Genomic DNA, 26021 nt, shown 5'->3' on the forward strand with positions numbered 1-26021 from the left:
CTCCTGAAAGCTGCTGACTGAGACCCCGGCTCTGTAACTTCTCTACGACCGCCTCACCAGCAGACCGAAAAAGCCAGAGTGTGAGATCAGAGCATTAAGGAGAGAGATTTTACACAGATGTCTCTCCATGGCAACTATAGCAACCATTGAACGGTCGATGCACTGGCTGTGTGCTTTGTGGTACGGATGGCTAGACCTGTGGCTTGCGCAGCTTCTTTTTTTTTTTTTTGGAGTGCCTCAGGAGATAAAACCACTCAATATGTGAGCCTGGAATCCCTGCAACACCTGTGTCTCAACACCTTCCTCAGCACTGCTGAGAGGAGATTGGGTGGATTTCAGGGTGTGCAGTGCGCAGGGTGTCTAATGGGAGAATGCAATCACACTGTGCAAACTCGTGATTCTCGTTGCTCAAGAATCGAGCAATAACAGAGCTTCCTACTGCGAAAGCATCACCATGAGTGCCTCTAAACCCCTCGAGAGCTGACGCGCTCTGTGCAAACACTAGATTATTATACCTTGAGAGAGAATCAAGCAAGACCAGAGCTCCTTAACGCAAATGCATCGCAAGGGGCGCATCCAACTCCCTCGAGAGTCAAATGCGCTTCAACAGATTCTTATCTTACACGCGCATACAAACAAGCGGCACCTGAAGACAAAAAAACAAATCAAGTGTAACTCAGGCGCCCTTTTATACTCATGGGTGCTGGACTCCTGGGGCTTTATCTTAGATAAAATGTTTCGTGGATAAAAAGAATTCTCCTAAATAGCAGTAAAAGTTCTTAGTTAAGAGTTTTCTCTTAAAACCTATTCACAAAGCTGCTGAGACAAACTTTTACTAGGGAATAGAGAGAAGCCTTAAGCTAAAAGAAAAGGGCGGGGCTGACCTCGTTGGATGATGTCAACACGCTTATTAACTATGCCCACAGTGATTGGCTGATGGGGGAGGAGTCTCTGCCAGTGATTTATTCAAAGGAATATTGTAGAATGAGGTATCATGTTGTATCATATTTAAATAAAGATTTTAAAATAAAAATATTGCCATATTCAAATAAAGATTTTAAAATAAAGATGTTAAAATATAGGCTAAGGCTAATTAAAGTAGTATATGTTCAGCTAATTGTCAGCCTCTTACATGTCTGCGTCTGTCGAGATCTCATCAAATGATGTTCTATAAACAAAGTTCGGGAGGAGCATGTTCAAATGGTCTATCTAATCAGTTCGAAGCATATACACAGCCGACTCACCTTGACAGTTTTCTGCATCCCTCCTGCCACCCTGACTCCTCACTCTCGGCTGGTGCCTCTTCCCAAGATACGGGTGAGTACTCTGGGTTTGACCTAAATTCCTTGCTCTGAGCCTCACCTCGGACAGCATGGGATCGATAAAGGTCTACGAGCCGGAATTCGAACTCTGGTCACGCGAGCTGCCCACAAGGCTATCGGTGCCGACGATAGGATATTATTTTCAACTTGACCGCAATGTTTTATTCTCTAACATTCAATACATTTTGCCTGTACATAAATGAACCTTTATGTTATGTCATCGCAGATTAAAATCAATGAATCGAAATATTTATTGCATTTATGAAGAAAAGGCCATCGCCTATTGCTTTAATGGTGTACAGTGTCTTTGGGCGGATTGCTGTGGCGGATTGCCAGCCACAACCATTTTAGGATTGTTTGTGATTTGGTCTTAGTGAGTCCTCTTGACTACTTCTAAATTCTACTTCTAGCTATTTTTAGCGCTAAAATGATTTGTGAAATATCCTTAGAGCAAAAATGTAGGAGTCCTAAATTTAGGACTTATACACCCATTATTTTTAAGAGTTTCTCCTAAATCGGCAAGTTAGGAGCTACTTTTAGCCTTAAGATGTTTCGTGAATATGGCCCCTGGTGTTTCATGGATTGCTGTCTGTCAATGAAAATTGGTGTGTGTGTGTGCACATGCCTGAGACACTGGTCATGCTGATGGTGTAGCGTTCCCCATAGCATCCGCACCAAGAAGCAGCTTTGAAGTTCCACTTCGAAAGGGAACTCCCCATCACATGCAGAATCTCACAGAAGGCTTCCATATGAGCACAGAATTAGATCTTGTCTCTTACTTCCGCATTTGATTTAGAGTACTGAAGACAACTCTGGTAGAGTGAAGTGATGTGTCCTTTGTTCATATAGAGTTCAGCTGTCCTGCAGTGAGCATCTGTATATGATGGGGAGTTTTCAGCCTTCATATTTCCAACTTCTATATCTTCTAATAGCGTCTTTATTAGAATGCAAAGGTAAGTGTTACTAAATTAAATTAATTTCCTTTAACCAAAACACAAACAAGATATATAATATCAATATACTTTTGGTGTGTAAACGTGGCATGGGTGTGACATGCATAGGATCAGTATCAAGTCAAGTGTGTTTTATAGCACTTTTCACAGTGGACATTGTTTCAAAGCAGCTTTATAGAAAAATGCTCTAGTATTTTTTTGGAAATTGCTGTTAATCTATTTTTATTTGTATAAAAATATGTAACTGTTTCCTTTTTTTGAAAGTGAAAGTGTTACTGAGTCCATCATGATGGACAGTTTCAATGTTCAAAGATTAAACTGCATTACCAGTTAATTATCACATCACTAGTTGCTTTGGTTCAGAGGGAGTCCAGACAATATATATACAATAGTAGCCAAAAGTGATGTCTAGCCAATCTAATATTATTCAAATATTATTAAAAATGTGTTAAAGATTTTGTAAGCATATTGCGTAGTTGTGCTTGGAGTCAATTGCTTTATTTGTGATAAAGCAATGAAACATGCCAAATTGTGCAGACATAATTTTATATATTAATAACTATTCAAAATATTAATATTTATTAGTATTTTAATTTTAATAATAATAAGTGATTATGTTGTAGTCAATGTATTATTAGTCAATGTATTTTTTTCCCCAAAATAAAAATAAAACCTGTAGCTGAAGTTTAAATTTTGCCAAATAATTTTGTCATATAAATGCCTTAACAAAATTTAGTGTTTTGCTCTACTCTTATATTTAAAATATTTTCCTCATTTTGGTTTCATTGAACTTTTGGCCACTATATATACACACTGACATTCAAAAGGATTATTTTCTTAAATTCTGACAGTTCACTGAGTTGTGAATTTTTTCTCATTTCGTAAAATGTAATACATTTAGAGGTAGAACCACTTGGTAAAAAGTAAATGCTGTTTATTTCAGTAAGCGCTGTGGTTTCCATGTCTCAGCTCTCTCAGTATGTCTGAACTCTCTCAGTATGTCTCGTTTTGCTCTTTATTTCCTTTTAGTGGCGACACAGAGACCCTGCAAGCAGGTCCATTGGTTGAACATAAACTATGTTCAGGGCGACAATATGTCTATTTCGTGCCTAACCACAACCCACCCGCTGGAGTCTCTGACAGTGAAACTACGCAGAACCGACCCGGTTCAACACATCCTAATGTATTCAGACACATCTCCAGCATCAGAACATCAGAGATGGTCTCTGAGAAATGATGCTGGAAATGTTACGCTTGATCTGAAGAACATCAGTTTTCCTGATAACGGACATTATGAATGTCAAGTCTACAAAGATTTGGACTGCCTTAGTGCAACTCTTTTTAACCTGAGGGTCAGAGGTGAGAATGCCAATTCCTGAAATGAGCAAATAGTCTAATCCCCAAATCTATTGTAATAAATATGTTTCTCTGGTTTCAGAGTGTAAAACTTTGGATTCTGTCCATGCAACTCCCGACTCTTTAGTATTGCTGCCATGCTCTGAATATTCTCTACAGCACAATGCTGGACAAGTCACTTGGAAAATCATTAATGGTCACAAACCAACAAAAATAGATGAATACCGCCCTCCAAACAAGCCCTCAAACAGCACAGAGAGAGAGAGGAGGCCTCTGAATGAGAGAGCGAGAATAATAGGGAATGGATCTCTGCTTATAAGGGATGCAGTAAACACTGATGGATCATGGTATCAGTGCAGAGTGAGTGAAAAAACCTGCTATGAGGTGAAGCTGGTGATGAAAGGTGTGTTTTCAATCCAATATTTCTAACCCTCTAACAGACATTGATTACTTTTAAAATATTTAAGTTATGCTAATAAATGTGAGTTGTGGTTTTAGGTTAATCAAAAATATTTTGTTTGGATTTTGGTACTAAATAGGACGGTAAAATATATAAAATATGCTAACAGTAGGTTAAGGTTCAAATTGAAATTAAGTCATGTTGTGGTGATTATTCAGTCAGGGTTCTGTCACCTCTGTTTTTTTCCTGAAACTGTGTGTTTATACTAGCTGGAAAATGTGGGTTAACATTTGTATTATTGTCTAAATATGTTCTGAAATTTTATACTTTTCATACTGTAGAAATAATGTTTGTATTTTGATTATAGGTGAAGAAAAATTGTATTCAACTACAATATTGGAAACATTTTCCACAACATTGTTAGCCACAGGTAAGACCATAGGCCTATATGTGTGTGATAAAAATAACCTAATCAAACTGATTTAAGTTTATCATTTCTCTAGTGATCACAGATGCTCCAACCTCAGCTTACATTCCTGTTGTCCAGACTGAAGGCAACATTGGCCTGAGTACAGCAGTAGTGATGGCCACGATAGTGTCTCTGTGTGTCCTCATATCACTGATCATCTGTGTGAGTCTTTATTTCAAAAAAGGAACGAGCAAAATCAATAGCCAAAGTAAGTCCTTAACTGAGGTCCTGAAAAGTTTAACACTATTTAATTGTTCTTTAACAGTTAAGTCATACTAATAGCTTATTGGAAAGAAGATTGCCTAAACATACTGTGGTTATATTATAATATCTGTCATTCTCAGTTGTCCAAACAGAAACCTGGATCTGCTACAACTTACATTTGTTTATTTTGCAATTGTTTTCTTTTAAATTAGTGAATTTAACTGATGTTCTTATTGCAATTGTAAGATTTGCTGTTAATGTGTCAGAAAGGGAAAGCAACCAAAATAAATGTATTTAGGATTTTAATGTTCTTCTGAGTGTGTTGAAATGAGATGTGAAATACAGCCCATATCATGCCATCATAGTGATGAGAGTCCTCATGTTGAAAAGAAAGACTTATTGTAACTTTTATGCCATATCCTGATAGTAGAAGTTTGATCAGATGGTAAAGTACTTACTTTTGTATCTTGAAATCTAGTTGAATTGAACTGCTGGTCTTCTGTATATTATTGTGAAATTTCAGGAGGTAAGTGATATTCATGCATAAGTCCTTATAAAATATATACAACAAATGTACTTGATCAAGTTTTTTAATTAAATTCTCTTGCAGGGTTTGATGCCCCGTTCAATTCTTTAGTTGAACAGAACACATGAATCATGACCTCCTGTAAGTTACTGCAACATATGACTCGGCGTAATTTTGTAAACCACACAAGATATGCTACAGATATGTAGCTTGCATTGCCAAGTTATTTGTAAACTTTTATTAACTCACTTAATAACATGGCCACATATATGCAGAGTGCACACATTTGCAAATATTCACATAATTCGAAGAATACATTTATTGATTTTTTTAACTTTATCTTCCAACAGTTGGTGTGAACAAACAGAAGCTTCTGAATGCAAACCAGATGAGATGTATGATGATTTAAATGACTGTGTTTTTAATGTGCTATTTTTTGTTATTTTTTTAAATAAGAAAGTCCTAATTTAGTCGTTTAGCCATCTGTCATAAATTATAAAAAAGGGGGAAAGTCAGTTATACACAAATGTTTTTGGTAATACTCTGTGTAATGTTTTTTAATTTTGATTTAATGTAACTGAAATTTAAATCCCCTCCCTTATAAATGTATTGATTATAACTTACTTTAGTCAGCACAGCATCTTTTATTTTCAGTCTCTCTGAAAAGCCTGCGTTGAACCATGTCTTGTTTAAAAATGAATGTGCAGCAAAGTTAAGTGAACAAACAAACAGTGTCTGGAACTTAGTTTAAAAAAAAGTTCATCCACGCTTTCTTAATGTTAAGATCACAAGAAAGGCAATGCAAAGACAGTTTTTCCACAACTTGGCACTGCAAAACATCTTTTAAATCTCAGAGGCATCTTTATTTTGTTGCTGGAGTAATCCTGTGTTTGCGCTTCTCTCGTATTTACTACTACATGACGTGCAAATTTGTTGGCGGGGCTAAAGAGGTAACCATGCAGAAGTAGGTGTGGAACTTCTGCTGAGGCGGTCTTTCATCGCACTGTGATGTCATTCTGAGACAAAATCTGAAACGAGTAATTCAGCAGCTTGCTTTAATAAAAAACTTTTAGTTTAATGTACAATGACTTCTTTGTGTTTTAAAAAGTGCAATTAAAATCCACCCGAGACAAATATAATATTTGTGGAAAATTCTTGCTTAATATCAACTGTCACACTGCTGCGATTTACACAAAACTATTTGTGTGTATTTGATCTCTATTTTCATGAATGGCTTATTACTTTCAAAATGCTTTTTCTATGTATCATTTTAACAAATAAAACTATTTAAATATAGCTTAAATTGTCAGTGAATTTTATATAGACCATATATACAGGTGCTGGTCATATAATTAGAATATCATCAAAAAGTTGATTTATTTCACTAATTCCATTCAAAAAGTGAAACTTGTATATTATATTCATTCATTACACACAGACTGATATATTTCAAATGTTTATTTCTTTTAATTTTGATGATTATAACTGACAACTAAGGAAAATCCCAAATTCAGTATCTCAGAAAATTAGAATATTACTTAAGACCAATACAAAGAAAGGATTTTTAGAAATCTTGGCCAACTGAAAAGTATGAACATGAAAAGTATGAGCATGTACAGCACTCAATACTTAGTTGGGGCTCCTTTTGCCTGAATTACTGCAGCAATGCGGCGTGGCATGGAGTCGATCAGTCTGTGGCACTGCTCAGGTGTTATAAGAGCCCAGGTTGCTCTGATAGTGGCCTTCAGCTCTTCTGCATTGTTGGGTCTGGATCTTCCTCTTCACAATACCCCATAGATTTTCTATGGGGTTAAGGTCAGGCAAGTTTGCTGGCCAATTAAGAACAGGAATACCATGGTCCTTAAACCAGGTATTGGTAGCTTTGGCACTGTGTGCAGGTGCCAAGTCCTGTTGGAAAATGAAATCTGCATCTCCATAAAGTTGGTCAGAGGCAGGAAGCATGGAGTGCTCTAAAACTTCCTGGTATACGGCTGCGTTGACCTTGGACCTCAGAAAACACAGTGGACCAACACCAGCAGATGACATGGCACCCCAAACCATCACTGACTGTGGAAACTTTACACTGGACCTCAAGCAATGTGGATTGTGTGCCTCTCCTCTCTTCCTCCAGACTCTGGGACCCTGATTTCCAAAGGAAATGCAAAATTTACTTTCATCAGAGAACATAACTTTGGACCACTCAGCAGCAGTCCAGTCCTTTTTGTCTTTAGCCCAGGCGAGATGCTTCTGACGCTGTCTGTTGTTCAAGAGTGGCTTGATACAAGGAATGCGACAGCTGAAACCCATGTCTTGCATACGTCTGTGCGTAGTGGTTATTGAAGCACTGACTCCAGCTGCAGTCCACTCTTTGTGAATCTCCCCCACATTTTTCAATGGGTTTTGTTTCACAATCCTCTCCAGGGTGCGGTTATCCCTATTGCTTATACACTTTTTTCTACCACATCTTTTCCTTCCCTTCGCCTCTCTATTAATGTGCTTGGACACAGAGCTCTGTGAACAGCCAGCCTCTTTTGCAATGGCCTTTTGTGTCTTGCCCTCCTTGTGCAAGGTGTCAATGGTCGTCTTTTGGACAACTGTCAAGTCAGCAGTCTGCCCCATGATTGTGTAGCCTACAGAACTAGACTGAGAGACCATTTAAAGGACTTTGCAGGTGTTTTGAGTTAATTAGCTGATTAGAGTGTGGCACCAGGTGTCTTTAATATTGAACCTTTTCACAATATTCTAATTTTCTGAGATACTGAATTTGGGATTTTCCTTAGTTGTCAGTTATAATCATCAAAATTAAAAGAAATAAACATTTGAAATATATCAGTCTGTGTGTAATGAATGAATATAATATACAAGTTTCACTTTTTGAATGGAATTAGTGAAATAAATCAACTTTTTGATGATATTCTAATTATATGACCAGCACCTGTATATAGACTGCTAAAAAAACTTGTTGCATTTACACCCAATTTTGAGACTTATCCCATAATTTACTCACCCTCAAGCCATCCTAGGTGTATATGACTTTCTTCTTTCAGCCAAACATAATCGGAGTTATATTAAAAAATATCCTGGCACTTCCAAGCTTTATAATGGGAGTGAATGGTGCCATTTTTTTTTGAAGCCCAAAAAAAGCACATTCATACATCATAAAAGTAATCCATACGGCTCCAGGGGGTTAATAAAGGCCTTCTGAAGAAAAATAAAATATCCATATTTATAACTTTATAAACTATAATAACTGGCTTCTGGTAACGGCCGTCCGCGTGTTCACGAGAGAGTCGAGTTCCGGTGTGTGATGTAGACGTAGCGTAAGCTCCGGTGAGAAGTGACGAACGTGGAAGCACGCGTTGTTTACAAGAAAGGAAAATGGTGAAAAGAAGTGAGTTGTTTTAGCTATACTGTAGATTTGTATTAGGGCTTGTTCACACAGAATACGTTTTTGCTTTGAAAAAACGTGAGACGCGGGCAGTATTTTCAAGTCGAACTGATTTTAATTTGAGAGCCATGTTTTTAGCACCGTGTCATGTGAGAGACTCTGCAAAAGATGCAAGACGCAAGCGCAATGGTCATACGCGTCCGTCTAGTGTGTTTACATAGAAAAACAATGGAAAAGTAGAGCGTTGAAATGGAAAAACGCATTCTGTGTGAACGGCCCCTTAAAATGGTTTGTTCGTGCATCTATCCAGGATGCTTCAGAATAAATAGAGTCTTAAGATTATGCTACGTCATAAACTGGAACTCAACTCTCTTGTGACTCTTCCATAACCACACTCAACTTAATCACTTGTATTTTATTTGTCTTGTGCACTTTTATTCCTTTATCATTCATGGCATTCATTTAGTAGTTGTGTTAATTTTCTCTGTTTATCTTTTTGTTAATAAAAATTATTTTAATTCCCTTGTGTCTTCCTTGTGCTGATAATACAGAAGAAGCTCTACAAGTTAATGATATCTAACCAATCTTTCAGATGAATCAGCTGACCAAACTCCCTCCAGTTTACATTAATTCTAAGTGATTTACATTAATTCTAAGTGACACTCCCAACTCCCTGTTGGGAGTGTTCTCATTTTTCCCAGTCAAGGTAAAAGTCCTTGACTGGTGCCTCAAGAGAAGGGGAAGTAGTCATCTGATGTACTCATCTGATGTACTCATAACCACATCTTTATATATATATGTATATCTTACATTTGCATCATTAGATATTTGATCAAGTTGAAACCCAGTACTTTTAAAAGTGTTATCTGGCAAAAAAAAAAAAAAAAAAAAATCACTGGCGTGCAATAAATTCTAGGGTAGGCTAGTCCATGAAGGATCCATCTGTTGTATCCTTCATTGTCTGGGAAACAAAGGACGCATTTCGAGGCTGCATTTGAAGGAGCCTTCGAATTGGGCCGCTGTGACGCAATCGGCCTTCAAATGCAGGATGCAGCTTCTGAATTGGGACATAGTTGCGGTGTTTTCTATCATTGTTTGAAAGTTCAACCCGTGGAAACTGGATCTCAAGAATGGTGGGTAAGGAGGACGATGTGCAGAGACCAATCGGACACTGTTTTACTGCTGGAACGTGCTTTGATTGGATCGATCAATCAGATTGACAGGTCTTAGGAGTGCACAGTTAAAACAGCACTGGAAGATCATCACTCATCAGTCAGGATCTTATTACTTGTTATTCTATATAAATATGTTTTATGCTTTATGGTGTTTACACATTTGAGTAGTTCTTATGTTCAGTAAAACACACATTGTTTGGAGAGGTTTTTAAACTTTTGATGAAAAGGCTTCCAAATGCGATATCAACACAAAATTTGGCCCAGATGCAGTTGACATAATTGAAGCACAAACTTGATTTTATGACACAGAGATGGGCACTCAAGTTAGTGACTCGGACTCGAGTCGCATTTTAATGGACTTCAGACTTGACTCTGGTGACGGCAAGAAGGCAGAATTTTCCCGTGAAGATTAAATAAATCCTGGCTCTCACGAGCCAAAACAGAAAATCGCACTGCATAATCTATTTGATCGGTTGATCTATCACAAGGCTGAAGACGGGGTTATCAAATATAAACAGGCTTTTAATCACAAGAAGGCAGGCAGGAGAAACAGAGTGCACAGGAACATAAACGTAACATAAACACTGGTTGTCGGTTGATGTTTGTGTACGTGCAAAGAATGAAAACAGAGGAACTAAATAGACAGAGATAACAAACTAAATGATGAGCAGCTGTGGTGGAGGATTAGTGTCAAGGGAACTGATGAGTGGCGAGAAAACAAGACAAAGAGACATGTGACTGATGAAAACAAACTGAAAGTCCATGAAAGTGAAACTAAAGACGAATAGTCTGTATTGGCTGCAAAATCCTGATCGGAGCATCCCTACTAAAATGACTGGAAGCCACTGACCTGCAAATCTTTTTGACAGAAAAGGTAGATTTGAGATCGGTCTGTAATTAACCAATTCTCTTGGATCAAGTTGCATTTTTTTGAATAAGAGGTTATTAAGAGGTTTATTAACAGCCAGCTTAAAAGTTTTTAGTACGTATCCTAATGACAATGATGAATTAATTTAGCCACTGTATCAAATAAATAACTGGTTGTCTTTGTTCTGTTCTAAGAGAATTGAAAAGTAAACAGATCTAGCAGTTTTTAAGGCCTTTCAGTATGCAATAACACTTTCCTTCCATGAATTGCGAAATACCCCTAGTTTTGTTTTCTTCCAGCTGTGCTCCATTTTTTGGGCTGCTCTCCTAAGAGCCAGAGTGTGCTCGTTATACCACGGTGTCAGACGATTTTCCTTAATGTTCGTTAAGCGCAAAAGAGCAACCATGTCTAAAGTGCTGGAAAAGAGAGAGTCAATAGTTTCTATTGCAACATCGAGTTCTTCTAAGCTATCTGGTACGCTAAGGAGGAGAAACTGATCAGGAAGATTATTTGTAAAACAATCTTTCATGTTAGAAGTGATAGTTCTACCATATTTGTAGCAGGGAGTTGGTTTTGCAGCCTTGGCTAAATGGGGTATACAAGAGATTAGATAATGATCTGAGATGTCATCGCTTTGCTGCAGAATTTTGCACCATCACTTCCAAAAAATGCTTGAACCTAGACCTCTGAGTAATACTGGAATATTACTATAAATTACAGCAACACCTACCTCTTTTCCTTTCAAATGAGGCTCATGTTTATAACAGTAATCTTTTTTTTTTTTTTTTTTGAACATAAATTAAAATTTTATCCTTAAATTGGTTTGGGAACAGACTCTATGTGATGATATCTAGCTGAAAAAGTCTCTATGTGTTGGGATTTATCTGACTTCTGTGACGTGAGGCTGCTAGCAGACGGTCGGCTTAGCCAGTCTGTCTGCTTCTTGACCTGGGCCCTAGTTAGTCAAGTTTCGACTATGTGCCATATTACTAGAGAGAAGAGCGGCACTGCCCTTGGAGGGATGAAGACCATCTCTTTTCAACAGGTCAGGTCTGCCGCAAAAATGTTTCCAATTGTCTATGAACCCTATATTATTCTGCAGACACCACTTAGCCAGACATTGAGTTACAACAGTCTGCTACGTATGTGAATTCGGACATCATTAGTGCCAGCGTGAATAACAATCTTAGAATATTTTCGATTAGAATTAGCCAGCACTTTTAAATTTTCTCTAATGTCAGGTGCTCTGGCTCCTGGCAAACATTTGACTATGGTGGCTGGTGTCTCTATTTTCACGTTCCGTACAATACAGTCACCATTAACTACAGCACTTTTAACAGGCTTCTCAGAGGGTGTGTCACTGAGTGGGGAGAACCTATTTGATGTTTTAATCAGAACAGAAGAGCATGTTTTGTCCTGCAACTATGCCGTCTCACAGTCACCCAGTTGCCCTGCAGCGGGGCCTCTGCAACCGGAACCGAACAATGTACGGGGCTCGCTAAGCTAGTCGCATCCAAAGCAGTATCTATGGCTCTTGCATTCTTACTATCCTCGATTACATTTTGGATGCATGTCTCTAATTCTGAAATCTTCTCGGTCAGCCTCACAAGCTGCTATTCTACATCTTCTCACTGTGTTCCGGTTTTAAAGGTTTAAATTAGGGCGTTAATGCATGTGTGGTCCTGCAGATGATTTTTGCGTATGAAGGCTGTGATAAGGCAGCAGCCAGTGGATGAGGGAGAGGCCAAGGCGGAGTGGCTGGAGGGACTGAGGAGGAAGGCCATCAGAGACATAGAGGAGCAGTAGGAACAGAAGGAGGCGCTGCAGTCCAGAGTTACAGTACTATATATATATATATATATATATAATTGGAGAGCAGTTATGGCTGGTTTCCTGTGTGCTTCTTGTGCTTAATGTTTGGTGCAGTGTTCAGAAACAGACCTGTACAGTATGTGTATAGAGTTTATTACTCACTGAGGCCTGCAGAGGGCAGTGTGTGTCTCTTAAAATACTGGCTTGTCCAGACCTCTCACATCACATCTCTAATCTCTTAAAGGTTAACTTTTCCAAACCTCACTCACATGTGATCTTTCCTCAGATCAGCCAGCACATACTGCTCATCTCTGCTATATGGTGAAAAATCACTGTCACACCCTGTTTATCATATTATGCACATCTTGGAAATCACAGAACCTCTTAAGATGTATAAGGAAACTATATGTTCTTCAAGAAAGACATTTAGGGGAAGAAATTCACATATTGACTGCATGTTTTTGTAATCATTTTAATGAGATTAGATAGTTGTAATATATTAATAACTTATACTATTATTTCATTATTTTTTTATTATATAAATAATAATATATTAATTGAAATGCTTTTAAGTCATCCTGTGGTCCTCCTGTGGAACTTTGCTGAGGCCCCTAAGTTGGCCCCAGAGCCTGGTATGAGAACCTCTGTTCTAAATTTTAGTTTAAAAATATATAAAAATATTAAAATAATAAAAAAAAATTAAAAAATTGTATAAACTATAGTGTAATATACCAATGGTAACACGAAGGAAAATGCCTTAATTTATATCTTTAATTATGTGGAATGAATTATTTGCACTATTATATTGTTTTTATCATAACAACATTTTGTAGCAAATTGATTGTGATTTGAAATGAGTGCAAAATTGCACATGTCTGACATTTTGCACAATCACATTTCCTATTTTGGCACCTTGAAAACAACTGTGTGAATGTAAAAGGTCTTGTGGCTTGTGCTCATATTCAGTCATTCTGCAGTGAGCTGCTTTAAACTCATTGCGATGGCATATTTTCAGTCTTCGTGTTTCCAACTTCTATGTCTTCTAATAGCAGCTTTATGTCTAATAGCAGCTTTCTAGCTGCAACTAGAAGATTTAAAAGTTGCACATATAATGGCTGAAAACTCCACATCACAGAATCTTATTGAAGGCCTCTAAATGAGCACAGGATTAGATCTTATTTACTTCCGCATTACATTTAGAGTAGCTGAAAACAACTCTGCTAGAGTGAAGTGATGTGGCCTTTTCTCATATAGAGTTCAGCTGTCCTGCAGTGAGCATCTCTATATGATGGGGAGTTTTCAGCCTTCATATTTCCAACTTCTATTTGTTTTAATAGCAGCTTTACTAGATTGCAACAGTAAGTATCATTATATGAAATCCAAAATACTTTAACCAACATACAAACAAGAAATATGCATAATATCAGTTTACTTTGTGTGTGTAAACATGGCATTGGTGTGACATGCATTTGATCAATATCAATTCAAGTGCATTCTATTTAAATAGCATTTTTTACAGTGGACATTTTTTCAAAGCAGCTTTGTAGAAAACTATTTCTGTAATAATGACTTACATGTCACTCATGTTTTACATAGTGTATGCACAATTTGGAAATTGCTGTTAACTTTTTTTGTATAAAAATATGTAACGTTTCCTTTTTTAAAGCAAGAAAATGTGTAACTGAATCCATCATGACGGACAGTTTTAATAAACGTTAGTGTGCAAAGGTTAAACTGCATTACTCCAAACAATACATTTGTAGAAAATGTATATACAGTTGCATGAAAAAGTATGGGAACCACTTGCAGAATCTGTGAAAATGTGAATAATTTTAACAAAATAAGAGAGATCATATAAAATGCATGCTATTTTTTATTTAGTACTATCCTGAGTAAGATATTTTACATAAAAGATGTTTACATTTAATTCACAAGACAAAAAATAGCTGAATTTATTAAAATAACCCCATTCAAAAGTTTGGGAACCATTGGTTCTTAATACTGTGTGTGGTTACCTGGATGATCCACGGCTGTTTTGTGATGGTTGTTCATGAGTCCCTTGTCCGTCCTGAGCAGTTAACCTAAACTGAGCTTTGTTCTTCAGAAAAATCCTCCAGGTCCCGCAGATTCTTCAGTTTTCAAGGATTTTTTTGCAATTGAGGGACCTTAAACACAACATTCAAACATTAATTCACTCAAACAGCAAACATTCACTGATGCTCCAGAAGGAAACACGATGCATTAAGAGCCGGGGGGGTGAAAACTTTTTGAATTTGAAGATCAAGGTAAATTGTTCTTAATTTTTCTTCCAGGAGACATGCAAGAGACGAAGGGCAGTACTAAATGGAAAAAAAAAAAAAAAAAAAGATATTTCAACAAAATAAGAAAAATTTGGACATCTTCATCCTGTTCAAAAGTTTTCACCCCCGACTCTTAATGCATTGTGTTTCCTTCTGGAGCATCAGTGAATGCTTGAACCTTTTTTAATAGTTGTGTTTGAGTCCCTCAGTTGTCCTCAGTGTGAAAAGATGGATCTCAAAATCATGCAGTCACTGCTGGAAAGGGTTCAAATATGCAAAAATCCTTGAAAACTGAAGAATCTGCAGGACCTAGAGGATTTTTTCTGAAGAACAAAGCTCAGTTTAACTGCTCAGGACAAACAAGGGACTCATTAACAACCATCACAAAACAAACAAACAAAAAAAAACAGCCGTGGATCATCCAGGTAACCACACACAGTATTAAGAACCAGTGGTTCCCAAACTTTTGAACGGGGTTATTTTAATTAATTTAGCTTTTCTTTTTTTTTTTTTTTTTGTCTTGTGGACTATATGTAAACATCTTTTATATAATATATCTTACTCATGACAGTACTAAATAAAAAATAACATGCATTTTGTATGATCTCTCTTATTTTGTTAAAATTATTCACATTTTCACAGTTTCTGCAAGTGGTTCACATACTTTTTCATGCAACTGTAAGTCTAGGTAACACTTTTCAATAAGGTTTCATTTGTTAACATTAATTTACTACACCAGTTAACATGAACTATACTAATAAACAATACTTCTAAAGCATTTATTAATCTTAATTTTATTTAATTAGTTCATTTTAGTTAATTAGTCAACATTTACTAACACATTCTTAAGTTGTACTGTATCTTTTAATATAATTTATTGGACCTGAGCTGTGGTTTATTTTTATTAACTAATGTTAACAAAGTTAAATAAATACTGTAACAAATGTATTGCTCATTATTAGTTGATGTAAGTTAATGCATTAACTAATATTAACAAATGGTAAATTATTTTAATGTTTTTCCAAAGTTCATTTATGAATTTTATATTTTTGTACAATTACTTTCAAAAGGATAATTTCATAAAATGCTGACAGCAGTTCATCAGCTTGTGAATTTTTTGTTTCTCATTTCATACAATCTATTAATACTTTTACTTTTTACTTTTACTTTTAGAACAGTACATGCTGTTTATTACTGTAAGCGCTGTGGTTTCCATGTCTCAGCTCTCTCAGTATGTCTTGTTTTGCTCTTTATTTCCTTTTAGTGGCGACACAGAGACCCTGCAAGCAGGTCCATTGGTTGAACATAAATTATGTTCAGGGCGACAATATGTCTATTTCTTGCCTAACCACAACCCACCCGCTGGAGTCTCTGACAGTGAAACTACGCAGAACCGACCCGGTTCAACACATCCTAATGTATTCAGACACCTCTCCAGCATCAGAGCATCAGAGATGGTCTGTGAGAAATGATGCTGGTAGTGTTACACTTTACCTGAAAGACATCAGTTTATCTGATCAAGGCCATTATGAATGTGAAGTCTACAAAGATTTGGACTGCCTTAATGCAACTCTTCTTAACCTGAGAGTCAGAGGTGAGAATGCCAATTTCTGAAACGAGCAAATAATCCCCATGAAATCTATTGTAATAAATATGTTTCTCTGGTTTCAGAGTGTAAAACTTTGGACTCTGTCCATGGGACTCTAAACTCCTCAGTGTTGCTGCCATGCTCTGAACATCCTGTACAAAACAGAACTGATCAAGTGACTTGGAAAATCTTTCATGGTCACCAATCAACAGAAATAACCCAATACCGCCCTCCAAACAAGCCCTCAAACAGCACAGAGAGAGACCCGAGGCCTCTGTATGAGAGAGCGAGAATACTAGGGAATGGATCTCTGCTTATAAGGGATGCAGTAAACACTGATGGATCATGGTATCAGTGCCGAGTGAGTGAAAAAACCTGCTATGAGGTGAAACTGGTGATGAAAGGTGTGTTTTCAATGCTATTTCTAACTCTTTATGTCTCAGTGCAGACTCTCTGACAGACATTCACATTTATAGATTTTTAGTTAAACTATGCTATTAATATGTAGGGTGGAAACCTTGTATCTCCATTTTACGTATTTTTTTTTTTTTTTAATAAATCATTACTATTGGTCTCTAGTGATCACAGATGCTCCAACCCCAGCTGACAGTCCTGCAGCAGTAACAGCTAATCTGATAGCAGTACTGATGGTCACAATCGTGTCTCTGAGTGCCTTCATAACACTGATCGTCTCTGCGACTCTTTATTTTAAAAAAGGAAGCAGCAAAATCAACAACCAAAGTAAGTCCACAACTGAGGTTCTGAAAAGTTTAACTCTATTGAATTGTTCTTTAACAGCATGTTTTAAATCATGTATATTGTAATATCTGTCATACTCTACTGACCAGTTATCCAAACAGAACCTGAATCTAAGTCTTCTGAGTGTGTAAATACAAATGTAGAAGTTGATCAGTACTTATATTTGTGTCTTGTAGTTGAATTGGACTGCTGGTCCTCCGTATCTTATTCTGAAATTTCAGGAGGTAAGTAATATTCATAGTAAGTTCTTACGAACAATAAGTGTACTTTTATGAAGTGTATTTAATAAAAGTCTTTCTCTTGCAGGGTTTGATGTCCCATTCAATTCTTTAGTTCTTTAAAACAACACATGAATCATGAACTCCTGTAAGTTACTGCAACACATGATGAATAGTGTAATTTTGTAAACCACATCACAAGATTCATTTCATAACATGGCCGCACATATAAATGGAGTATGCACACATCTGCAAATGTGCACACGATTCAAAGAATACATTTACTGTGCTTTTATTTGACCAAATGAATTTTTCAACTTCCAACATGTTGGTGTGAACAAACAGAAGCTTCTGCATGCAAACCAGATGAGATGTATGATGATTTAAATGAATCTTATTTATCTGCTTAAAACATAAAAAAGGTGAAAATCAATTATATAAAAAATGGGGGTTCTACTCAGTGTAATGTTTTTTTTTATTATTATGATTTCATATATGAACTTAAAGATTTTTAATCATACTTTATCAATCTTTTTTCTTTTCTTTTTTATCATACAAGACAGACTGAAATGTGTTTTGTGAGAGACAGTCACAGATGACACTGATCAGATGACTGAGATCTCATACAAGGGCTACAAGAATTAGAAATTTGAAGACATTATTAGACATTATAGATTTTGCTCTCATCCTTAGCAGCAGCTTTATTTTCATGCTTTTTCTTCAGAAATCTGGACAAGTTGAACATTATCATCATATTCAAGTGAAACCGGAGGCACTCTTTAAAGGCTGAACCTTTTTGTGTTTTACAAAGAGTCAAAATCCACACACAGTGTATAACACTGATTCATCCCAATCTGTGGAAATTATCGCTTAATATCAATTTTGTACTACTGCTACTGTATTAACACATAGCTGAAAATATTTTTTATGTATTTTATCTGTTTTCATGAATGGCTTGGTATTACTATGAAAATGCTTTTTCTATGCATTTTAACAAATAAAACAATTTAAATACAACTTTAACTGTCAGTGAATTTTATAGTCATGGACAGCTAAAATAACTTGCTGCATTTCCACCCAATTTTGACACAATTTGGACTTCTATAAACAGACTTAAGTGTCTTTGTTACTGCTATATGTTTGTATTACTGTGAGAGTCTTTGGGGACAACACATGTCTTTTCCCAGACATAATTATGCTTTAAGATATGTTACAGAGTTTTTTTTACAGTTCAGTTTGACAATTCTTTTGCTCAAGGTTGTAAAACTACAAGCTGTTTATTTAATGATATTTTTATAATACCATTTTTATTAGTTTCATTGGTAACACTTTAGAATACTGTTCCGTCATTAACGAATAACTACACAGGAACAAATGTTCCTGGATGTTTCTGGATCCGGTTGCTGAGACTTAGGGATGTGACAGTGAGAAAATTTTCCCACCATTTAATCGATATGTGACAACACCGGTAATACCGGTGTCCCCGGGGGGCGGGGCCTCTACCTCTTTTTTTTTTTTTAACTGCATCTTTTTATCTAAAAACGCGTGGAAAGCACGGCCACGTCGCTTTCTCCTTGTTTCCAAAGCGCTTGCGCTCGTTTGGCGTCTGTCATTGCTATGCAACCATGGACTGCGCTCTCCGCGACGAAAAATGTTTTTGACATGAAAAATAAAAAGCCGAACAGCTATGATCAGCTGTTCGGCTGAGCTTTCGATGTTTTGTTACGGAAAGGCCGACTTTCACTTTCAAATTAACGGCAATTGCTTTAATGGTGGGTTACTCTTACTGAAAAACACTCGACAAAATGGACATTTTGGCATAATTTGTGTGTGTTATGGTTCGTTAAGAGCAGAAGAGAACTCGATACTGGCGCGCGCACACGTTGTGTGTGTCTGTGTGTGTGTCTGTCACATAGGCAGAACATTCTCAAGACAGCGCATTCTCTTTTGCCTTGTCGCGCTTGAATGGTTTAAAAGCATTAGCATGAATAAGAGCTTGATCATATAATACAGAAAACGGATACTACGTTAATTGCATTAAATGCAAATATTTTTAACGTGTTAAAGTGGAAAAAAAATAAAAAATTAACCTCGGTGCCGCGGTGGGCAAGTGATGAAACCGGTGTTGCGACTGAATACCGGTAACACCGACTACCGTAGCAAGCCTACTGAGACTGCTTTCATGGGTGGCTTATATTCTTGCATGAGAGCATGACCACGTCGGCACACTGGTCACGTCTCGCCTTTCACGTAAGGGCTCACACTTCTCAGTGTGTCGTGTGCCTTCGAGCTCTCGGTTGACAGCATGGGTTGTCACGTCAACCCTGCACGACATTTGCCGCTCTAGATGCGTGGTCAGTCAAGACTCAAGTACCTCAAATGAAGTGGAGTTCCCTCTACTATGCCCCAACCTAGTTCCTCCTTCCGGGCGAGGACTACTTCAGCGAATAGCCAGGGTGACCTGAGGATTACAGTGAGGTCGTCCCCCATCGAGTACATCTCCGTGGGGCTGGGTGGATAATCTTTGTTCTGCCACTGGCTTTACAGCTAGTGCAGCTAGAAGCTGTTTCCTCTATCTCTGGATCCTAAGAGGCCTGAAGCTCTGCCTTTTGGGTGGGGTCTCTGTGCTCCACCTCGCTGCCCCACTGCGGGTACGTATGTGGTTCCTCTGGTCCCGCTTCTTAGTACCCAAAAAAGGCAGTGGGTTACAACCGATCTTGGATCTGTGTGCCTTGAACTGGACCCTTCACAAGCTCCCATTCAAGATGTTAACACAGACACGCATTTTCGAATGTATTCGTCCTCACGGTTGGTTTGCAGAGATCGACCTAAAGGAAGCATACTTTCATGTCTTGATTCTCCGAGCATATCAGTACAGCATATCAGATCGAGCATATCAGTACAGAGTCCTCCCCTTCGGCCTTCCCTGTTACCTCGTGTCTTCATGAAAATTGTGGAGGCGGCCCTTGTTTCTATGAGGGACCATGGCGTTCGCATTCATATTGGCCCAGTCGCAAGCTCAATTGTGCAAACACAGGGACCTGGTGCTTCAGCACCTCAGCCATCTGGGGCTTCCGTGTAGAGGATCTCTTTTCTCGGTATGTTGGACTCGGTCAACATGACCGCACATCTCTCAGTCGAGCATGCCCAGTCGATGCTGAATTGTCTAAATTCATTCAAGGGCAAGAATGTGGTTCCACTGAAACTGTTTCAGAGGCACCTGGGGCATATGGTATCCGCCAGCGGCGTGACTGCGGCTGGATTGCTTCATATGAGACCACTTCAGCATTGGCTTCACGACCAATTCCCGAGATGGGCATAGCGACACAGCACGCACCGGGTTACAACCACTCTGTTCTGCTGCCAGAGACCAATCATGAGCACTGATGATTTCATTAGGTGTATGTTAAAAGAGACTGATGGGAGATTAAAGATATCAGGTATTAGTAGAAGGGAAAGGAACACATCAGTGAACAGTAGTCATGTAAATGAAAAATATGCATAGAAATATAAATTTGTCAATACAGCGTAGTATAGCAATAGCGACACAAAGAGAAATGTAATTAATAATAAAAAACATGCATTGATTCATCCTACATGCGTTCCTGTTTTACAGTTCTTAGAGGTGAGAAAGAGAGAAATAAAGGCTTAGTATCAAGAAAGGTGTAATATTTTATTCTCTGCTTAGACTCCAGCTCTGTATAATACACTTATTATTTTCTTAGGTTTACATTGCAGAAAAAGGCAAATAAGTTCCAGGTACGGACGAGTGAATCAGCACTACACAAATGCATCAATGATGCTAAAATATAAATTTATGACAACAACATAATCAAAATAAAGACATTTACATTTCAGCTCCTTCATTTACTAACATTTCTATACAAACAATGAACTTAAAGAATAAGCTTCAAGTTCAATGCCGACTTACCTGTAGCAAATGTCATTTAACATAATAAAATAGCAGAGATTTTCTAAATCAGCTAAACTGTGAAATTCTGTCTTTTCTGTTATTTTTTGTGCAACAGGTGTATATTTTTCAGATGAAACCAGTTTTTGTGTTTCCACCAATAGCTAACTGTTAATGTAGAAAATTGATTCAGCGATTTAAAATGTGTGCAAAATTGCACGTCACTGACATTTTGCATAGATCACATTTCCTACTTTGAAAAAAGCTTTTGTTGCTTGTGCTCTTATTCAGTCATTCTGTAGTGTACTGCTTTAAACTGTCGATGCAATGGGGTTTTTGTTTTCAGTCTTCATATTTCCAACTTCTAAATCTTCTAATAGCAGCTTTCTAATACAGCTGCTTTTTTGGGGGGACATATGACAGCTAAAAACTCCCCATCACAGACAGAATCTCACTGAAGGCCTCTAAATGAGCACGATTAGAGCTTATTTACTTCCGCAATAGATTTAGAGTAACTGTGGCCTTTTCTCATATAGAGTTCAGCTGTCCTGCAGTGAGCATCTGTATATGATGGGGAGTTTTCAGCCTTCATATTTCCAACTTCTATATCTTCTAATAGCAGCTTTATTAGAATGCAATGGTAAGTGCCATTAAATGAAATCAAATTCCTTTAACCAACATACAAATGAGATAAACGCATAATATCGGTGTACTTTGGGCGTGTAAATGTGGCATGGGTATGACATGCATATGATCAATATCAAGTGTGTTTTATTTATATAGCACTTTTCACAGTGGACATTGTTTCAAAACATCTCAGACAAAATATTGTTGTAATAATGACTTACATGTTTTCATTCATGTGTTACATAGTGAACATGCAATTTGAAAATTACAACTTTTTTTGTATAAAAATATGTAACAATTTCTTTCTTTTTTTTTTTTTTTAAAAAAGAAAGATAGAAAATATGCAACTGAGCACACAATAAATGTTGGTGTGCTAAGCTTAAACTGCATTACTCAACCAATTAATTATGATTACACTGGCAACATCACTAGTTGAATTGGTTCAAAAGGATTCCAGACATTACATTTGTAGAAAATGTATATAACAGTCTAGGTAACACTTTACAAATAAGGTTCTATTTGTTAACATTAGTTTACTACATTAGTTCACATGAACTAACAATAAACAATTCTTCTAAAGCATTTATTAATCTTAGTTAACTTTAATGTCAACATTTACTAACAGATTCTTAAAATCAGAATTTGTCCTGTATGAACAATGAACAGTTGTATTTTTTAACTAACATTAACATAGTTAAATAAATACTGTAACAAATGTATTGCTCATTGTAAGTTGATGTACGTTAATGCATTAACTAACATTAACAAATGGAACATTTTTGTAGTTCTTCCAAAGTCTATTTATGATTTTCAAAAAGATATTTTCAGGAAAAACTGACAGTAGTTCATTGGGTTGTGAATTTTTTTTTTCCATTTCATAAAATGTATTAATACATTTAGAGGTAGAACCACTTAGTAAAAAGTACATGCTGTTTATTTCAATAAGCGCTGTGGTTTCCATGTCTCAGCTCTCTCAGTATGTCTTGTTTTGCTCTTTATTTCCTTTTAGTGGCGACACAGAGACCCTGCAAGCAGGTCCATCGGTTGAACATAAATTATGTTCAGGGCGACAATATGTCTATTTCTTGCCTAACCACAACCCACCCGCTGGAGTCTCTGACAGTGAAACTACGCAGAACCGACCCGGTTCAACACATCCTAATGTATTCAGACACCTCTCCAGCATCAGAGCATCAGAGATGGTCTGTGAGAAATGATGCTGGAAATGTTACGCTTGATCTGAAGAACATCAGTTTTCCTGATAACGGACATTATGAATGTCAAGTCTACAAAGATTTGGACTGCCTTAGTGCAACTCTTTTTAACCTGAGGGTCAGAGGTGAGAATGCCAATTCCTGAAATGAGCAAATAGTCTAATCCCCAAATCTATTGTAATAAATATGTTTCTCTGGTTTCAGAGTGTAAAACTTTGGATTCTGTCCATGCAACTCCCGACTCTTTAGTATTGCTGCCATGCTCTGAATATTCTCTACAGCACAATGCTGGACAAGTCACTTGGAAAATCGTTATTGGTCACAAACCAACAAAAATAGATGAATACCGCCCTCCAAACAAGCCCTCAAACAGCACAGAGAGAGACCCGAGGCCTCTGTATGAGAGAGCGAGAATACTAGGGAATGGATCTCTGCTTATAAGGGATGCAGTAAACACTGATGGATCATGGTATCAGTGCAGAGTGAGTGAAAAAACCTGCTATGAGGTGAAGCTGGTGATGAAAGGTGTGTTTTTGATGTAATATTTCTAACTCTAAAGTCTCAATACAGACTCTGACAGACATTCACGTTTAAAGATTTTAAGCTATGCTATGCTATTAGAATGTGAGATGTGGTGATGGGTTAATCAAAACCATTTTTGGATTACGATCATAAATATAGTGAAATATGCTTGGGTTAGGGTTTAGATTAAAATTAAGTCATGTTGTGTTGATTATATCCTGTGGTTCTGTTTTGCCAACTTGGAATTATAAGGTTCTTTTGTAGATAAAACCTTTTTGTTTTCTAAAAAAAAAGTCCCAAAATGTACAGTCTTAAAATAAATCACAATGTAAATATGTTGTCATAGAATAAGAATGTGTGAATAACTCAATTCTGACAAAAGTGTCAGATAGAACCTTATAATTCCAAGGTGATGGTAATACAGAATGTTTAAACAAACTTGTAGAAGTTTAATGTTTTTAAACCAGCTTGAATATGTGGGTTAACATTTATAGTAGTGTCTACATATGTTATGAAATGTTAGATACATTTCGTACAGTAAAAATTGCATTCAGACCTTTTCAAATTTTTTTCACATTTTGTTGTGTTGCGACTTTATGCTTAAATGCTTTAAATTCTTTCACTCATTCTTTCACTCACAATCCTTCACTCCATACCCTATAAGGTCAAAGCAAAATACAGATTTGATTAACACTTTATTTTGAAGGTCCCCTTTAGACATGAAATTTAGCTTAGGTGCAACCCATTTCTCTGTATCATCTTTGAGATATTTCTACACATTGATTGGAGTAAATCTGATCAAATTCAATTGATTGGACATGATTTTTTGTTTTGTTTTTCGTATGTGAATGCTTCAGGTTGTGCAATTTTTGCTAGGGATTGTAAACGTTTCTTCCTTTGATTCGCTTTTAATTATATTTGCATTCTTTACTGTGGTAAAGTATAAAAACGCTGTAGGACAGATACCTTTTTGCTTGCATGTCAAATTCTATTTAACACACTTTGTGCTTGTTACTAGACTTGGTATGGCGTGTCAAGTTTATTTGTATAGCGCATTTCACACACAGTGATTTTAGTTTTGCTTTTTCTGGCAGCGCAAAATCAAACATAGCCTAAATGTCTTGCCCCTGCGGAAGATAAAATTCAGACCTTTTACAACAAGTGTCAGTTGTTTTGAAAATCAGGAGAAAACATGAAGATATTAGAAAAGAGATTGAAAATGAAAACACTTGAAATTGACAACACTTTCCAAAATATCATTAGCCACAGGTAAGACAAGTGGCTAGACTGAATAGGCTAGTGATAAAAAAAATAACATAAACAAACTGAACCATATAATGATGTTTAATTTATCTTTTCTCTAGATGCTCCAACCTCAGTTGACATTCCTGTTGTCCAGACTGAAGGCAACATTGACATGAATGCAGCAGTGACAACTAATCTGACAGCAGTAGTGATGGCCACAATAGTGTCTCTGTGTGTCCTCATATCACTGATCATTTGTGGGATTCTTTATTTCAGAAAACGAAAGCAGAATATCAACAGCCAAAGTAAGTCCTCAACTGAGGTCCTGAAAAGTTTAATACTGTTGAATTGTTCCATAACAGCATATTTCAAATCATAGTAATGGCTTATTGGAAAGTGGAGATAAAGTGATTTTGTGTGTGTGTGTGTGTGTGTCGTCACCAGAACATAATTGCATTGGTATATTGTAATATTTGTCATCTACTCTATACTGACCAGTTTTTCAAACAAAAACCTGTCTCAGCTACAATGCAGTCTCTTTGGACTTTTGTTCATTTTGCAGATGTTTTCTTTCAAATGACTGAAATTTAATTGATATTCTTTATGCAACTGTAAGATGTTCTGTTAGTATGTCAGTGTGTCAGAAAGGGAAATCAACCAGAACTGAATGCACAGTAGAGGGTTTTAATGTTTTAAAGGGATAGTTCACCCAAAAACGAAAATTCTGTCATCATTTACTCACCCTCAAATGCCATTTTTCATATCATGCCATCAAAGTGATGAGAGTTGGAAAGATGTTGGAAAGAAAGACACTTTACGTTACTGTAACCTTTTTATGCTATATTATGGTAGAAGTTGATCAGATGGTAAAGTACTTATTTTTGTATCTTGTAGCTGAATTGAACTGCATTTATTCCACATATTATTCTGAAATTTCAGGAGGTAAGTGACATTCAAGTTAAGTCCTTACAAAATATGTACAATAAGTGTATTTGTTCGAGTGTTTTTAATAAAAGTCTTTCTCTTGCAGGATTGGCTGTCCCGTTGTATTCTGTAGTTCAACATACATGAATCATGACCTCCTGTAGGTTACTACAACACAATAATCATTAAATTGTAATTATATAATAAATAGAATAATCATGAAGTTAAATAATTCATTTTT

General features: G+C 36.8%; 1 protein-coding gene across 4 annotated transcripts in view; it reads left to right on the top strand.

Annotated features, from left to right (window-relative positions):
- The first annotated feature begins 2127 nt into the window (after nucleotides 1–2127).
- The window catches only part of LOC127497747 (uncharacterized), a 50199-nt gene continuing 26305 nt past the window's right edge, over nucleotides 2128–26021 (top strand). Inside the window, exons 1-8 of one of the 4 annotated variants that reach the window (XM_051866448.1) lie at nucleotides 2128–2275; nucleotides 3305–3634; nucleotides 3714–4034; nucleotides 4399–4461; nucleotides 4535–4708; nucleotides 5183–5230; nucleotides 5315–5371; nucleotides 5581–6477. In XM_051866448.1, coding sequence (XP_051722408.1) covers nucleotides 2203–2275; nucleotides 3305–3634; nucleotides 3714–4034; nucleotides 4399–4461; nucleotides 4535–4708; nucleotides 5183–5230; nucleotides 5315–5358 — 1053 coding nt within the window. In that variant the 5' untranslated portion in view covers nucleotides 2128–2202 and the 3' untranslated portion in view covers nucleotides 5359–5371; nucleotides 5581–6477. Of the gene's footprint in view, nucleotides 2276–3304; nucleotides 3635–3713; nucleotides 4035–4398; nucleotides 4462–4534; nucleotides 4709–5182; nucleotides 5231–5314; nucleotides 5372–5580; nucleotides 13832–16037; nucleotides 16368–16444; nucleotides 16766–16940; nucleotides 17103–17296; nucleotides 17345–17426; nucleotides 17562–23531; nucleotides 23615–26021 lie in introns of those variants that run through there. The other 3 variants (XM_051866453.1, XM_051866452.1, XM_051866451.1) reach the window with 3 other exon arrangements.

Source organism: Ctenopharyngodon idella, chromosome 16, assembly GCF_019924925.1.
Source record: "Ctenopharyngodon idella isolate HZGC_01 chromosome 16, HZGC01, whole genome shotgun sequence".
NCBI lineage: Eukaryota > Metazoa > Chordata > Actinopteri > Cypriniformes > Xenocyprididae > Ctenopharyngodon > Ctenopharyngodon idella.